General features: G+C 43.3%; 1 protein-coding gene across 20 annotated transcripts in view; it reads left to right on the top strand.

Annotated features, from left to right (window-relative positions):
- LOC144611956 (adhesion G protein-coupled receptor L3-like) overlaps positions 1-17,244 on the top strand; it is a 662,323-nt gene that overhangs the window by 596,957 nt on the left and 48,122 nt on the right. For all 20 annotated transcript variants that reach the window (XM_078431406.1, XM_078431434.1, XM_078431415.1 and 17 more), the window contains 2 exons: positions 1,263-1,329; positions 2,568-2,659. In XM_078431406.1, the coding sequence (XP_078287532.1) occupies positions 1,263-1,329; positions 2,568-2,659 (159 nt within the window). The remainder of the gene's footprint in view (positions 1-1,262; positions 1,330-2,567; positions 2,660-17,244) is intronic.

Genomic DNA, 17,244 nt, shown 5'->3' on the forward strand with positions numbered 1-17,244 from the left:
AAAATTCCAGAAGATTAGTCAAGCATGATTTCCCCTTCGTAAATCCATGCTGACTCAGAACGATCCTGTTACTGCGATCCAAATGTGACGCTATTTCATCTTTTAAAATTGACTCCAGCATCTTCCCCACCACCGATGTCAGGCAAACTGGTCTATAATTCCCGGTTTTCTCTCACCTTTCTTAAAAAGTGGGATAACATTAGCTACCCTCCAATCCACAGGAACTGATGCTGAATCCTTAGCATATAACATTCTTAAGGGATTGGACATGTTGGGGGAGTCCAGAACCAGGGGTCACAGTTTATGAATAAGGGGTCGGCCATTTAGGACTGAGATGAGGAAAAACTTTTTCAGCCAGAGAGTTGTGAATCTGTGGAATTCACTGCCACAGAAGGCAGTTGGGAGCAATTCAATGGATGTATTCAAGAGAGAGTTAGAGTTAGCTCTTAGGGCTAACGGAATCAAGGGATATGGAGAGAAAACAGGAAAGGGGTACTGATTCTGGGTGATGAACCATGATCATGTTGAATCAATAGTCAATAGTCAATAGTCGTTTATTTGTCACATACACATAAATGTGTAGTGAAATGAAACATTACCCGCAGTTCAACAATAAGACCAATAAGAATAATCAATAAAAATGCAATAACACATACAATCACAAACTAACACCAAACAAAAAGAAACATCCATCACAGTGAGTCTCCTCCAGTCCCTCCTCACTGTGATGGAAGGCCACAATGTTTTTTCTCTTCCCCTGCCATCTTCTCCCGAGGTCAGGCTGTTGTCGTTGCCACGTCGGGCCGGTCGGTGCTGGCCTACTCCGAATGGCCTACTCCTGCACCTATTTTTTATGTTATGCGCAGGAAGGAACTGCAGATGCTGTTTTAAACCGAAGAGAAATACAAAATACTGGAGTTACTCAGCGGGACAGGCAGCATCTCTGAAGAGAAGGAATTCCTCAGCATCTCTGGAGAGAAAGGATTCCGTCTCTCCAGAGATGCTGCCTGTCCCCGCTGAATTACTCCAGCATTTTGTGTCAACTCTACATCCCTGCTCTCTTCTCCCAAGTTTTAAGTGTCGCTTTCCACAGTTGACTCTTTCAGAAGCTGGGCCTATAATACAAGGTTGAAATGAATGAAGGTGAAATAATTTGTGCTCTCAGCTTCCTGCCCTTGCATTCCTCTCTGCCAGTCCACCGCTACTGATGTATGTCTGCGTTCAGTTCTTAAACGCCGTCTGTCCCCTGTGTTTCATTACAGATGCTGGTTGAGACTAGACACATACTTCATTTGGAGCTTTATAGGCCCTGCCACCTTGATTATTATGGTAAGTGCCGCTAATTAGCACAGCACCTCCAAGGACATTAAACTGGACTTTCACTCCACCACGTCGTTTGCCCTTAATTTATAGCATTCATTTTAGAAAGGAATGTATCTCCCGAACCCATTTACTCACCACGGCCAATTATACAGCTTCAGTGTGTTAAATGGATTTGAAGCTGGTTTCTGTAGCAATGCGTCCAAAAAGAATGAGTGGAAGGGAAATGGTCAATTAAGAAGAGGGAACAATAGCTGTTTTATTATTTGGTTCCTTAAATCCACGAGACAGCATTGTTCATTATAATCTCTGCAGGCTCTATTTAAAGTCAAGCTGGGTGCTTTATTACCCGAAAGATATGTGTGTGATTTCTTTATTAAGCAAAGTCGAACTCACAGCTGGTGATCGACTGCTCTAAAGAAGTGAGCTACCAGTTGACTTGTGGTCATTGGTCTAGTTTGGTGACACCGGGAAATGTGTATCCGTGGACCCCAAGAGAGATACTATAAATCTCTCTGGGTGATTAGCGTTGCCCAGCTTGGCAAAATATGGGATTTTATATTTGGGAAGAGTGGTAGTTAGAGCAGGAAGAATGATGTGGAATTGATAAAGTGTCTCGACCCGAAACGTTACCTACCCCTTTTCTCCAGAGATGCTGTCTGACCCGCTGAGTTGCCCCAGCTTTTTGTGCCATGTGGAATTGAAGTTTCTCACTTGCGCGTGAGGGAGAATGAGGAGAAGCCAGCGTTGATGCACTCCAGGGATTTGCGTCACCGACTCAATGGAACGAACAAAGATAGAGACAAAACGCTGGAGTAACTCAGTGGGTCAGGCGGCATCCCTGGAGAAAAAGAATAGGTGACCTTTTGGGTTGAGACCCTTCTTCAGACTGAGAGTCAGGCGGGAGGGAAACTAGAGGTATGAAAAGGTACAGACAAATCGGAGCCAACACTGATAGCCAAGGAACCCACAAGGGTCCATTGTTGGCTGTGGAGGAGGTGATAACGAGGAGGTGCACACGGTGAAACTGCTGGACGTCTAGGATGGGGAGGGACGGAGGGGGAAGGAATGCAAGGATTGCGTGAAATTAGAGAAATCATTATTCATACCACTGGGTTGTAAAATCTGAAATACAAGCGAAATATGACAACAACAAAAATGAACGACCACTGCGCGAGGTGTGATGAATATTTTATCAGAATGAGAGGGGATATTTTAACATTTAATTTTGTTTTTAAATCTTGTAGTTGAATGTGATATTTCTTGGGATTGCTCTTTACAAGATGTTCCATCACACAACGGTGTTGAAACCGGAATCCAGCTGTTTGGACAATATCAAGTAAGTCTTTTGCCTACCCTTCCTGTGGACAAATTATTCTTTAAGGAAGCAGATTTTTGTCTGTTTGCATGGTTTTACAATGGCACGATCACATGAAGAGTTCATATTGTGTTGAGATGCAATGCTCCACTCATGTAAAAATCATTTTACTGCTTCATCAGATCGAATCTCCCCTTCAGATTTCATCAGGTCTCATACTGTCCCTTAAATGGATAACATTAATTGTGAAATAATCAAAACTCTTTTCAGATTCTTTTTTTTTAATATACAATTTTTTTTAAATTTTTTAGTTTTTTAAAGCATATGTACAAATAATAATAATAAAAGACAAACTGGTTATAGAATTCTTACAAAGCTTCAATTTTTAAATTTTTAAAGAAAAAATAAAGATGAAAAGAGACTGAAAAAAAAGACTATAAACGAATAGAGAGAAAGCAAAGAAAAAAGAGAATCACAAATATAGAGATTATGGGGATAGATCCGGGAGTTAATGAGTATAGTTGTACATCCAACCCTAAACTCAAGTTTTAACTTTAGTTTTAAATTTTAGTTTTGTGACAAACCCATTTACTTTTTTTTTAATTCAATAAATGGAGACCATATTTTAAAAAATAGATCTGGTTTGTCAATTAAGGCAAACCTTATTTTTTCCAAATGCAAGGTCTCGGTCATTTCCGTAATCCACATTTTAATTGTGGGGGTTACTGTTTTTTTCCAAAATTTAAGTATTAATTTTTTCAGATTCTTACTGTGGAATCACATTGGAAAAAGTGCAGAGTGGTCTCCTGTGTATTGTCTGCACCACATTCGTAATTGCAGGTCGCATCGTAAGGAAAATGAATATAACATTTTCAGTCCAATTATTGGAGCATGGTGTACAGTTCCTGAAAATATTTTTTCAATGTCGCTTGAGCATGTTTTGATCATATAGTTCTGGGTTTCACTCACCTCTGCCTTATTTTGATTTAGTTTTTAGTTTAGAGATACAGCGCGGAAACAGGCCCTTCGGCCCACTGAGCCGGTACCGACCAGTGATCCCCGCACATTAACACTAGCCTGCACACGAAGGACAATTTACACTGATACCAAGTGTACAAACCCCAGCCAATTAACTTACAAACCCGTACAAGTGCCCCTCAACTTGTGACGGGGTCACGTTCCGAGAAACCCACCACCGTAAACCCAAAATATTGTACGTCGAAATGCGTTGAATGCACGCGATCACGTGGCCGGAGGCGAGCTGCGGCTCGCTATGGTTCGCTGCCGTTTGCACCATCGCAAAGTCGAAATATCGCAAGTCGAAGCATCGTTAGTCGGGGAGCATCTGTACGTCTCTGGAGTGTGGGAGGAAACCGAAGATCTTGGAGAAAACCCACATGGTCACGGGGAGAAATTCCGTACAAACTCCGTACGGACATCACCCGTAGTCGGCATCGAACCCGGGTCTCTGGTGCCGCAAGCGCTGGAAGGCAGCAACTCTACCGCTGCGCCACCGTGCCGCCCTACCCTGCCATTAAAAACTGGACCCACAATGTTCGGGCTGCAACCTTCATGTTCAGCTCCCAGTAATGCAGGCAATAAATGCCTCAACAGGTTGTCTGGGAGATGAGAGATGGCTTTGTGTTGCCATTTGCTTTTGGCCGTATTTCTCACATCCTTGCTGAGTATCATGAACCTTTGCCAACTTATTTACATCGGCGAAACCAAGCGCAGGCTCGGCCATCGCTTCGCTCAACAACTGCGCTCGGTCCGCATTGACCAAACTGATCTCCCGGTGGCCGAGCACTTCAACTCCCCCTCCCACTCCCAGTCTGACCTTTCTGTCATGGGCCTCCTCCAGTGCCATAGTGAGGCCCACCGGAAATTGGAGGAACAGCACCTCATATTTCGCCTGGGCAGCTTGCAGCCCAGTGGTATGAACATCGACTTCTCCAACTTTAGATAGTTCCTCTGTCCCTCTCTTCCCCTCCCCCTTCCCAGATCTCCCTCTATCTTCCTGTCTCCACCTATATCCTTCCTTTGTCCCGCCCCCCATGACATCAGTCTGAAGAAGGGTCTCGACCCGAAACGTCACCCATTCCTTCTCTCCTGAGATGCTGCCTGACCTGCTGAGTTACTCCAGCATTTTGTGAATATGAACCTTTGTGCGGTCTATCAAAATCACCCTCAGCACAGTACGTGTTGCATCCTCAGCCAGAGTCATGACCTTGTGGAATGGGGGCCGTGGCGATGTGTGGTTCAGTCCGTGAGAGCGATATGGTGACAGGGCCGTGGAGCATGGCAGTGCCCACACAAGCTGAAGCTGTGTCTCTGTTCTCCTCTCCGTTTTTTTTTTCTCAATTCCAGGCCAGATTTTTATCCTGTGTACGAAGGAACTGCGGGTTTAAACCAAAGATAGACTCAGAATGCTGGAGTCACTCAATGGAACTGGCAGCATCTCTGAAGAGAAGGAATGGGTGACGTTTCGGGTCGAGACCCTTCTTCAGACTTCAGCAGCTTTTTTTCTCCTGCTGCTTTGTGACTCTCACAGAGATGTTTCTTCAGGCTGAGACCCACTCCCCTTGATGGCAAAGTCATGTCAACTACTATCTCTGCAGGGAGCTGCATTGGAACAGACAGCCCCCATTTCAATAGGCAATAGGTGCAGGAGGAGGCCATTCGGCCTTTCGAGCCAGCACCGCCATTCAATGTGATCATGGCTGATCATTCTCAATCAGTACCCCGTTCCTGCCTTCTCCCCATACCCCCTGACTCCGCTATCCTTAAGAGCTCTATCTAGCTTTCTCTTGAATGCATTCAGAGAATTGGCCTCCACTGCCTTCTGAGGCAGAGAATTTCAATACAGCAATCAGTGTGTAGATCTCACATTAGACACAGGAGCGGAATTAGGCCATTCGGCCCATCAAGTCTGATCTGCCATTTGATCACGGCTGAACTAATTTTTCAAAAGAGCCAAGAGTCAAGTGTTTTATTGTCATATATGTGCCAGATAGAACAATGAAATTCCCACTTGCAGCAGCACATATATATATATATGTGTGTGTGTGTGTGCGTATATATGTGTGTGTGTGCATATGTGTGTGTGTGTGTGTATGTATGTGTATGTGTGTGTGTATATATATATATATATATATATATATATATCCCTCTCAACCCCATTCTTTTGCCTTCTCCCCATCACCTTTGATGCCCTTACTAATCATGAACCTCTGAAAGATAGACACAAAATGCTGGAGTAACTCAGTGGGTCAGGCAGCATCTCTGGAGAAAATTGATAAGTGAGGTTTCAGGTCGGGTCCCTTCTTCAGACTGATTGTAATAGGGAGAGCGGCAAAAATACTGGAAGTGAAAAAAAATCAGGACAAATCAGGGTCGGCAACCGATGACCTCAAGCAAGGAGGTTCCATGATGGGCAGACTGTTGGATAGAGACCATCTCTGTGTGAGCCCAAGAGGGATATGCAAATTGCAAACTGTGAAGCTTGTGAACAGACTTTTATGCTGCCTTTGAAGTTCTTTGTCAGCCATCATTCTCCCCTTCGTCTCATTCTCCCCTTAGAATAAAATTATAAAAGGACTGGACAAGCTAGTTGCAGGAAAAATGTTCCCAATGTTGGGGGAGTCCAGAACCAGGGGCCACAGTCACAGTTCAGAGCTTGTCTGAACGGGCGGCACGGTAGCGCAGCGGTAGAGTTGCTGCTTTACAGCGAATGCAGCGCCGGAGACTCAGGTTCGATCCTGACTACGGGTGCTGCACTGTAAGGAGTTTGTACGTTCTCCCCGTGACCTGCGTGGGTTTACTCCGAGATCTTCGGTTTCCTCCCACACTCCAAAGACGTACAGGTATGTAGGTTAATTGGCTGGGTAAATGTAAAAATTGTCCCTAGTGGGTGTAGGATAGTGTTAATGTGCGGGGATCGCTGGGCGGCACGGACTTGGAGGGCCGAAAAGGCCTGTTTCCGGCTGTATGTATACGATATGATATGATATGATATGATACAGTTCGGTGGTAAACATGCCAAGTTTAGTTTTTTAGTTTAGTTTAGAGATACAGCGCAGAAACAGGCCCTTTGGCCCACTGAATCCGCGCCGACCAGCGATCCCCGCATAATGACACAATCCTACACACACTAAGGACAATTTTTACATTTACCGGGCCAATTTACCTGCATACCTGTATGTCTTTGGAGTGTGAGAGGAAACCGAAGATCTTGAAGAAAACCCACGCAGTGACAGGGAGAACGTACAAACTCCGTGCAGACAGCACCCATAGTCGGGATCAAACCCGCCTCTCTGGCGCTGCAAGAGCTGTAAGGCAGCAACTCTATCGCTGTGCGACCGTGCCGCCAAGTGCAGATATTTAGTTTGCAGCTGTACGTTTCTCCTCACATTGCAACAATTTCGATTTGACAACTTTGTTGTAATCAGCAGGAGAATTATATTTCCCATTTGAATGTCATCAGCCTGATTAAGAGTCCTGTTCCAAAACGTCCACTTCCTAAACAGATACTGCCTGACTCGCTGAGTTGCTCCAGTAGTTTGTGTTTTTCTCCAGCATAGAATACAGTGTCGCACAGCAAATCACAGGAACAGGCAGCTTTGGCTCTCAACGTCTGTGCTGAACTTAACACCCAGGACAAATGTTATCTGCCTGCATGTAATCCATATCCATCCATTCTGCATATCATGTGCCCATCTAAAAGCCTCTTAACCCCACTATCATATCTACCAAAGACGTACAGGTATGTAGGTTAATTGACTGGGTAAAAATGTTTTTTTTTTAATTGTCCCTAGTGTGTGCAGGATAGTGTTAGTGTGCGGGGATCGCTGGGCGGTGCGGACTTGGTGGGCCGAAAAGGCCTGTTTCCGCGCTGTATCTGAAATATGAAAAAATAATAAATATAAAATACCTCCACCACCACCCCTGACAGCGCATTCCAGGCACCCACGATCCTCTGTGTAAAGAAATTTGTCCTGCACATCTCCTTTAAACTTTGCCCTCTTACCTTAAACCTATGCCCTCCGATCTTTAACATTTCTACCTTGGGGGAAAAAAGGTTCCATCTCTGCCCCTCATAATTTTAGATACTTCTGTCAGGTCTCTCCTCAATCTCCATGTTCCAACACTTTTTCTTTTTGTGTTTTGCTTTTTCTTTCCCATTTATAACTTTGCTTGCAATCTCTGACCATTATCTAGAAGTACACGAAGATTACAACGGAGAAACAAACCATAAATCTCTTGCAATCTGTACCAGTATTTATCCACCACCACTAGCAATCCTAATCCCATATGTTCCCATTCTCTTCCAATATTGGTCTCCTAATTTGAGGAAGGACATCCTTGCAATTGAGGCAGTGCAGCGAAGGTTCACGAGATTGATCCCTGGGATGGCGGGACTGTCACATGCGGAAAGATTGAAAAGACTAGGCTTGTATTCACTGGAGTTTAGAAGGATGAGAGGGGATCTCATAGAAACATATAAAATTATAAAAGGACAGGACAAGCTAGAGGCAGGAAAAATGTTCCCAATGTTGGGCGAGTCCAGAACCAGGGGCCACAGTCTTAGAATAAAGGGGAGGTCATTTAAAACTGAGGTGAGAAAAAACTTTCTCACCCAGAGAGTTGTGAATTTGTGGAATTCTCTGCCACAGAGGGCAGTGGAAACCAAATCATTGGATGGATTCAAGAGTTAGATAGAGCTCTAGGGGCTAGTGGAATCAAGGGATATGGGGAGAAGGCAGGCACAGGTTATTGATTGGGGATGATCAGCCATGATCACAATGAATGGCGGTGCTGGCTCGAAGGGCCGAATGGCCCCCTCCTGCACCTATTTTCTCTGTTTCTATGTTTCTATTGCAGGTGGCTTTTTCTGCCAGCCGTCTTTCTAATTTGTTCCTCGCAGCGCCAGGGACCTGGGTTCAATCCTGACCTCGGGCATTGCCTGTGTGGAATTTGCACGTTCTCCCAGTGGCAGCGTTGCTCTCGTCCGGCTGCTCCTGATTCCTCCCGCATCCCAAAGACATGCGGGTTTGTAGGTTAATTGGCCGCTGTAAATTGCTCCTTGCGCATGGAGAATGGATGCAAAAGTGGGTGAACATTGAACTTTTGTGAATGTGTGATCGATGGTCAGCGTAGACTCAGTGGGCCGAAGGGCCTGTTCCCATGCAGTATGTCTAAACTAACTTGAACTAAACGAAACACGGTCATTGCACCTGATTCCACCACCTCATCAACCACTCTCTGTGATTTAAAAAAAAACTCTTGAGTTGTGCCCACATTGTTGACCTTCATTCAAAATATGAAACAAATCTTAACCAGCTTGTAATAAGAAAAAGACCCAATAAGGCTCTTGTTGTGTCATTTGGAAAACTCAGTAAACTGCAGGCATTCTGAATTCCAGCATTCACTTGCAAATAATTCTGATAGACTGCCGCAAGGAAACTTTTTTCAGCTGATCTCCATTATTAAAATTGACGTTTTTATGCTTAAACTGTTTTCATTTTGCCCCTAGCACCTATTCGGGAAAATTAATAATCTTGCGTGAATTGAATTTTAAGCAGTTAATGAAGGGTCACAAGAGAGATGGTGTAGCAAACAAATATTTTTTTCTGTTTGCTTTATCGAGGGATTGCGAAGAGTAGCTGATCATACAAAAACCTGTGAACCAATATAAGTTCTCTCAGATTCCTTAAGCAAAACTCCTAAATGACAGGCATTAATGGTGGCGTTATTGCCTTTGCCTTTGTTTTTCCCTTTAGCTTGCATAATCAGTTCATATTAAGAAAGTAGAACCAGAATGCATTAGCAAGCTTGCCACAAAAGGACTGACCATCCATTTACTCTGTGCTTTCACAGTTAATGCATCATTTGTTTTCTGTGGTGAGTGACAGTTTATCCTGTGCTTGAGGGATGAATGCACTGTGCAGGGATGGTTGAATCTTCAAAAGTTTTGAAGTGAGCCCCTTATTAAAGAGGTTACAGGGCAACAAATATCTGGCCGTTTTGTTCATTACAGATTTCCACCACAGACTGCAAGTTCTGACATGTCGTGCGTGATGTTCTTATGCGCTGTGTTTGTGATTTTATTTTTTGAGGGGGAAGGTTACCAGTAATCTCTCTGCACGGGCTCACACTTTACGATTTTATGCTCTCACCTTCAAGAGCGCTAAAAATAAACCATTAACCATTGAGTAAAGATTATCCGTGTTGACTACAGCTTCCTGAGGTTCTCTATTCCAAATACTTAGAGTCATAGAGTGACACAGTGTGGAAACAGGCCCTTCAGCCCCACTTTCCCACACCAGCCAACATGTCCCAGCTCCACTAATCCCACCTGCCCATGTTTGGTCCATATCCCTCCAAACTTGTCCTATCCATGTACCTGTTTCTTAAATGTTGTGATAGTCCTTGCCTCAACTACCTCCTCTGGCAGCTTGTTCCATACACCCACCGCCGTTTGTGTGAAAAAGTTACCCCTCAGATTCCTATTAAATCTTTTCCTCCTCACCTTGAACCTATGTCCTCTGTTCCTCGATTAACCCACTCTGGGCAAGAGACTCTGTGCATCTACCCGATTTATTCTCTCTCGTGATTTTATACACCTCTACAAGATCACCCCTCACCCTCCTGCGCTCCAAGGAATAGAGACCCAGCCTGCGCAACCTCCCCCAATAGCTCACACCCTCTAGTCCTGGCAACACCCTCGTAAATCCACTGTGCCAGTCAGAACTGTGAAACTTGTCTCGCACATCCTTGTGTTACTAGAAGCTGCAATCAGTGACCCTATTTATTTGTTCTGATTCCCTCATAATCAATTGAATTTGATAGCACACTGCAATATTGAGATGCGCATGGATTTTGAATTTTCACTTTATTGATACCCGAGGAAAGGGATTATAATTCACTTGAAAGAATTTTGAAAGAAATGCCTACTCTGATTGGAATCAAACTAAAAATGACACCACCATCTCTCAGGAATGAAGGGTGTAAGTTCTCTGTAAGATGTTATTCCCTTGTTCCTTTCTTTTAATCCTGTTTGTTTAAAGTTTTGTATCCCTCTAATATCCTCTCAAGTGACAGGAGTGTGATGAAGAGTTAGTGTAGACCCTTGCTGTATATTCACTGTAATCACTGTTACCAGTGAAGGATAAGCACCAGTTTTTGAAATACATGCAACACACAGAAAATAAGGTGAATTTATTCCGTCAAGCATCAGGTCCATCTGCCCAGTTTCGTTGCGTTTCGTTTCATTAAGATGCTCGCTTTAAAATAAATGAATTGTTCATCAAGGAAAATTCCAAGGCCATTTTTAGAAGATTTTGGTCAACTTAACTGCTTGCTGTATCGGAGATAATGTTTAAATGTCCATGTTTTTAATATGAGCATCTCTCTATTGGGTACCCCATTTTTGATGAAAAAAAATTTAAAAATCCAGACTATATAAATTGAGTTTATTTTCCTACTTTTGACAAAGTAAATTCTCGCTCTATTTGAGAGCAGCCATTTTGTTACCTTTGTCAATTATTTTTAATGAACAAAGCTGGATTTAATCAAAATTCAGCTTTGTTAATTATATATATATATCCTGATATATATATTATATATATATCCTGATTAAATCCAGCTTTGTTAATTATATATACAACTGAATCAATATATACATATATATAATTAACAAAGCTGAATTTAATCAGGATAAATATCCTGATATATATATTATATATATTATATATATATCCTGATTAAATCCAGCTTTGTTAATTAAAAATAATAATATATAATAATAATAATAATAATAATATATATATTTAATCTACAATATGAATATCTTCACTGACGTTATGGAGATTGAATGATTTTATGTTTTAACTCTTGAAGACTTCACTAAATTTTCTGTGTTTAACCTTTCTCCTTTTTTCTTTTGACATTGTTGTTTTGTTTAATTTTAACTGCATATTTTCCAGTCATGTGTGATTGTTCATTGGTGAATCAATAAGAGCAATTCTGTTCCACGTTTTTTTTTTCAACTTTGCTCGTTTCAGCGATCAATTTAACGATGGCTGTTTTAACATGCTCGAGCAAGGATTGGAACCAGTATCCTCCTGAAGAGGGTTGAAAAGACAATTATCAGTCTTTAAATAATCTCCATTGATTTGTGATTACAGACTGTATTGGTACTCCGACAGCTTTGCAGGGAAACTGGAGAGATTAATGATTGCTCCAGCCCCATTAACAAGCTTTAAGCATCCACTGAAGTCACCTTGCAGTCTCCTGCTCGTAACCCATTTGTAATCAACTCATTACATTATCACAAGACAATGCATAAAAATGGCTACCTTCATTGATGTGCACCTGACTAATAGGACTGTAATAGACTTCAAGAACGTGTCTGTAGTCTGGGACACTTTATAAATCTAATTGCTTTGATCCAAACGCTGCTTTTGCAGTACTGCTTCACTGTCTACCAGCAGATTGGCTGGAATTTACTTACCAAAAAGCATATAATTTCCTACTGTTGTAAAGCAATATTTTTATAAAGGTATTGGGAAGGATGTTCTTCAAAGTTATGGAAAAGGAAATGGTATATAATCCTTCAATGTCTTGAAGCAGTGAGCAGTATGTTTGAAATAAACAGCTGGTGTTGCAAAGATATCATTTCAACCCTCAGACTTTCTCGTTCATGGTTCACTTTGGCGATGTAGCTGAATTCTTTTGTTCTGCCACAAATTGGCTTTCATCCTTGCGAGCCAGTGTGTACAACTGCATACTGATTTTCTTTGATCCACTCCACTCCTCTCTCTCTCTCTCTCTCTCTCCTTCTCTCTCTTTCCCTCTCCCTCTCTCCCTCTCTCTCCCTCTCTCTCCCTCTCCCCCTCAAGACAATGGAAACCCATTTACCATTCCACACCAACTAAAACCCCTTTTGAAATCCCCCTCAACTTGTTTAACATCGTGAAAAGAGCTGCATAATAAATGAAAATGGTTTGCGAGATCTTTTCCAAGACCATTAGCTTGCTGAAATACACATGTACCAACAATTATGTTCACAGTTCACTGACCAACTTAATAACACCAATATAATGCATAAATGTTAAATATATTTATTCCCTTTCATTTACCCACAGTCCACCAGGAAGTGTGTCACTTTTGTGTGTAAAAGAGTGGCTTGATTAACACTTTCTTTCCCAGTGTGATACCTCTGATTGCCTGTAGAGGCAAATGGTCAACCTTTTTCCCAGGGTGCAAAGGTCAAATCGTAGGGGGCTATAGGTTAAAGGTTAGAGGAGGAAAGTTCAAAAGTGTGACCCTCTGACCATATGTAGCAGCTAGCTCTTCCAGCAACATTAGCCTGAATTCCACATGCACAACGTTATGCCAACAATATATATTTTTCAATAACCATAGAGTGAATTTTTTTTTTTTAATCTGATGGATAAACATTGTCATAGTGCTGCCTCAACAGAGGCACTTTTTGCACTTTTATCCCTGTGTTAAGTTCCACCCTGCAAATGGCTTATTTATAACTGCCCCATTAGTTACTTTGCCAGACAGATCAAAGTACCCTATAATTTAAAACAAGATGAAAGTGCAATTGAAGCCCTAGAAATTTGATTTATTTCAAGAGATCCTGTCCAGAAAATTCTCGCTCAGGTTTGACTGTTTTATGCCTGACTTGTTGAAGATGGGCAAGTTGTGGTGCAGGAAATACTTTATTCTGTCTCTTTGTAGCATGTTGTGTAGCTATCACTGACTACCTGACTATTTCCCTGCCTCCTGAGATTGCTGCCTGTGGGTTCGAGCCACAATCAATTCAGGAACTTCTCTCAGATGTTTGCTATTCCTTAAACCCTTCATTCCAAACTCACCCCCGCTTGACGTAATATCGTGCCAAGGTGCACTGGTTTGGCTGTTTTGGCACGCTGACAATGTGCGCAATGAGCTGTTGATAGAGAAGATGAGTTCCACTCTTTAATGTTGCTTTATTGTGGAAATGAGCATGAAAAGAGACATTATTATACTTCATCTTAAGGGAGGAGGTATATTGGATTGAAAGATGCAACAAAGAATCAGGCCCCCGCTGCCCAGCGAGTCCACTCCGACCATTAATCACCCCTTCCCACTAGTTCCAAGTTATCCCACTTTCTCACCGAGTCTCCACACACTCAGGGCTATTTACAGAGGCCCATTGACCACACGAAAGAAGAAGAAGAAGACCCAGTGGATACTCAGGCGGTCAGAGGGAGAACGTACAAACTCCACAGAGACAATGCCCGAGGTCAGGATCGATCCCAGGTCTCTGGCGCTGTGAGGCAGCAGTTCTACCAGCTGCGCTACTTTGCCGACATGGCACGGTGGCGCAGCGGTAGAGTTGCTGCCTTACGGCGAATGCAGCGCCGGAGACTCAGGTTCGATCCTGACTACGGGCGCTGTCTGTACGGAGTTTGTACGTTCTCCCCGTGACCTGTGTGGGTTTTCTCCGAGATCTTCGGTTTCCTCCCACACTCCAAAGACGTACAGGTATGTAGGTTAATTGGCTGGGTAAAATGTAAAAATTGTCCCTAGTGGGTGTAGGGTAGTGTTAATGTGCGGGGATCGCTGGGCGGCGCGGACCCGGTGGGCCGAAGGGCCTGTTTCCGCACTGTATCTCTAAATCTAAATCTAAATAAATCTAAATCTATGTATAGCTGTGATATTTCCCCATTTAAAACAAAAAAAAGTCATTTCAACGTGATGGTAGGGAGATCAGATCATACTGACGTTATTAATTGTGGGTCACTGTCTCTTGTATTGCTTGTGCTATTCCTCTGACTAGATGCGGTTACCATCAGTGATAAATCCAGTGGTTTATGCCATCCCAGTTTTCCCTGAGAAAGGCAATGGGCGGCCAACCAAGCCACTCTCCTGCAGGTTATTAATGAACTGACTGTGTTATCTGACCAGGTTAATTCCCGGGATGGCGGGACTGACATATGATGAAAGAATTAATCGACCGGGCTTATATTTAGAATATAAATATTTAGAAGGATGAGAGGGGATCTTATAGAAACTGGAATTTAGAAGGATGAGAGGGAATCTTATAGAAACATAATAAAATTCTTAAGGGATTGGACAGGTTAGATGCAGGAAAAATGTTTCAGTTGTTGGGGGAGTCCAGAACCAAGGGCCACAGTTTCAGAATAAGGATTTAGGACTGAGATGAGGAAAAACTTTTTCACCCAGAGAGTTGTGAATCTGTGGAATTCTCTGCCACAGAAGGCAGTGGAGGCCAATTCACTGGATGTTTTCAAGCGAGAGTCAGATAGAGCTCTTAGGGCTAACAGGATCAATGGATATGGGGAGAAAGCAGGAACGGGGTACTGATTCTGGGTGATCAGCCATGATCATATTGAATGGTGGTGCTGGTTCCAGCACCTATTTTCTATGTTTCTATGAATCACATTTACTTCCAGTAAGCAACTCACTTAGTGTTTCCAGAGTCTTAGATAAGCACACTCACTCGCACTCATGGCAACTTATCATGACCAATTAACCTTCAAAGAGCTTCACCCTTTGCAATGTGTGAGGAAACAAGAGTACCCGCACAGTCACAGGGAGAACTTGCAAACTCCATGAAGACTGCACCAGAGGTCGGGCTTGATCCCAGCACTCGCGCGGCAACATCTCGCTGTGCTGCCAAAGTTCTGCCAGTTACTGATGCACAAAGAGACACTTTATAAAGGACATTAACTTTATATTGGTTGCCATGGGCGGTCACGGTGGCGCAGCGGTAGAGTTGCTGCCTTACAGCGTTTGCAGCGCCGGAGACCCGGGTTCGATCCCGACTACGGGTGCTGTCCGTACGCAGTTTGTACGTTCTCCCCGTGACTGCGTGGGTTTTCTCGGTTCTTCGGTTTCCTCCCACACTCCAAAGAAGCACAGGTTTGTAGGTTAATTGGCTCGGCGTAAGTGCAAATTGCCCCTAGTGTGCGTAGGATGGTGTTAGTGTGCGGGTATCGCTGGTCAGTGCGGATTTGTTGTGCCTAAGGGCCTGTTTCCGCGCTGTATCTCTAAACTAAACTAAATTAAACTTTATAAGTACTTTAAGATAGGTGGAATTAGCTGAAAGGAAATTGCTTTGGAGGTTCAAGTGCACTCTGTGTCAATCCATGATTGCACTCTTCCCTTGTAAGGTGATGTGAACTTGTTGAACATGATTAACCATATAACCCTATAACAACTACAGCATGGAAACAGGCCCGTTCGGCCCTACCAGTCCACGCCGACCACTCTCCCTGACCTAGTCTCATCTACCTGCACTCAGACCATAACCCTCTAATCCCCTCTTATCCAATTTACTCTTAAATAATAAAATCGAGCCAGCCTCCACCACTTCCACCGGAAGCCCATTCCATAAAGCCACCACCCTCTGAGTAAAGAAGTTACCCCTCATGTTACCCCTAAACTTTTGTCCCTCAATTCTGAAGCTATGTCCCCTTGTTGGAATCTTCCCCACTCTCAAAGGGAAAAGCCTACCCACGTCAACTCTGTCCGTCCCTCTCAGATATGATTGGCCATCTAATCTTCGGCAGCCAATGGATTCTCTCTGAATGACCATAAACCACGTTCTATATCAGTCACTGGGGTTAGCCGTAAACAGCGGAAGGCTCATGTAAGCTCACATGATGAGAGCTCCAAGCACACCTACTGCTGAATGCTATCCCACAGGTTCAAGTTCCATTTCTTGGGAACATATGGGGAGTGACTGGAACCTTGAATACAGGACAAATCTACCAGCATGAAAGAATGGTCATTAATAGACAGTAATTAAACCTTGAGAATATCGAGACTGAAAGTCAAATCTGTGTTTGGATAGCAAATTAAATCTGCTGGTGACGGAACCTGAAAAAAAAAGACAGAAATCTGCCTTTCCAGCTTTTCTATTTTTGTTTCAGATCTTAGTTTGTCGGAATAAAATTGTTAAACCACATCTTAGAAATAAGGAACTGCAGAAGCTGGTTTACAAAGAAAACACACAAAATGCTGGAGGAGCTCAACAGGTCAAGGAGCCTCTCTGGGGAACATGGACAGGTGAAGATTCGGGTTGAGACCCTTTCACAGACCGAAGAAGAGTTTTGACCAGAGATGTCACCTATCCGTGCTCTCCAGACAATAGACAATAGACAATAGGTGCAGGAGGAGCCCATTCGGCCCTTCGAGCCAGCACCACCATTCAATGTGATCATGGCTGATCATTTTCAATCAGTACCCCGTTCCTGCCTTCTCCCCATACCCCCTGACTCCGCTATCCTTAAGAGCTCTATCCAGCTCTCTCTTGAATGCATTCAGAGAATTGGCCTCCACTGCCTTCTGAGGCAGAGAATTCCACAGATTCACAACTCTCTGACTGAAAAAGTTTTTCCTCATCTCAGTTCTAAATGGCCTACCCCTTATTCTTAAACTGTGGCCCCTTGTTCTGGACTCCCCCAACATTGGGAACATGTTTCCTGCCTCCAACGTGTCCAACCCCTTAATAATCTTATACCTGGCCCACTAAGTTACTCCAGCGCTTTGTGTTGAATCTCAGTGCTCACAATGCTGTGAGATGG

The sequence above is a fragment of the Rhinoraja longicauda genome, chromosome 3 (genome assembly GCF_053455715.1).
Source record: "Rhinoraja longicauda isolate Sanriku21f chromosome 3, sRhiLon1.1, whole genome shotgun sequence".
NCBI lineage: Eukaryota > Metazoa > Chordata > Chondrichthyes > Rajiformes > Arhynchobatidae > Rhinoraja > Rhinoraja longicauda.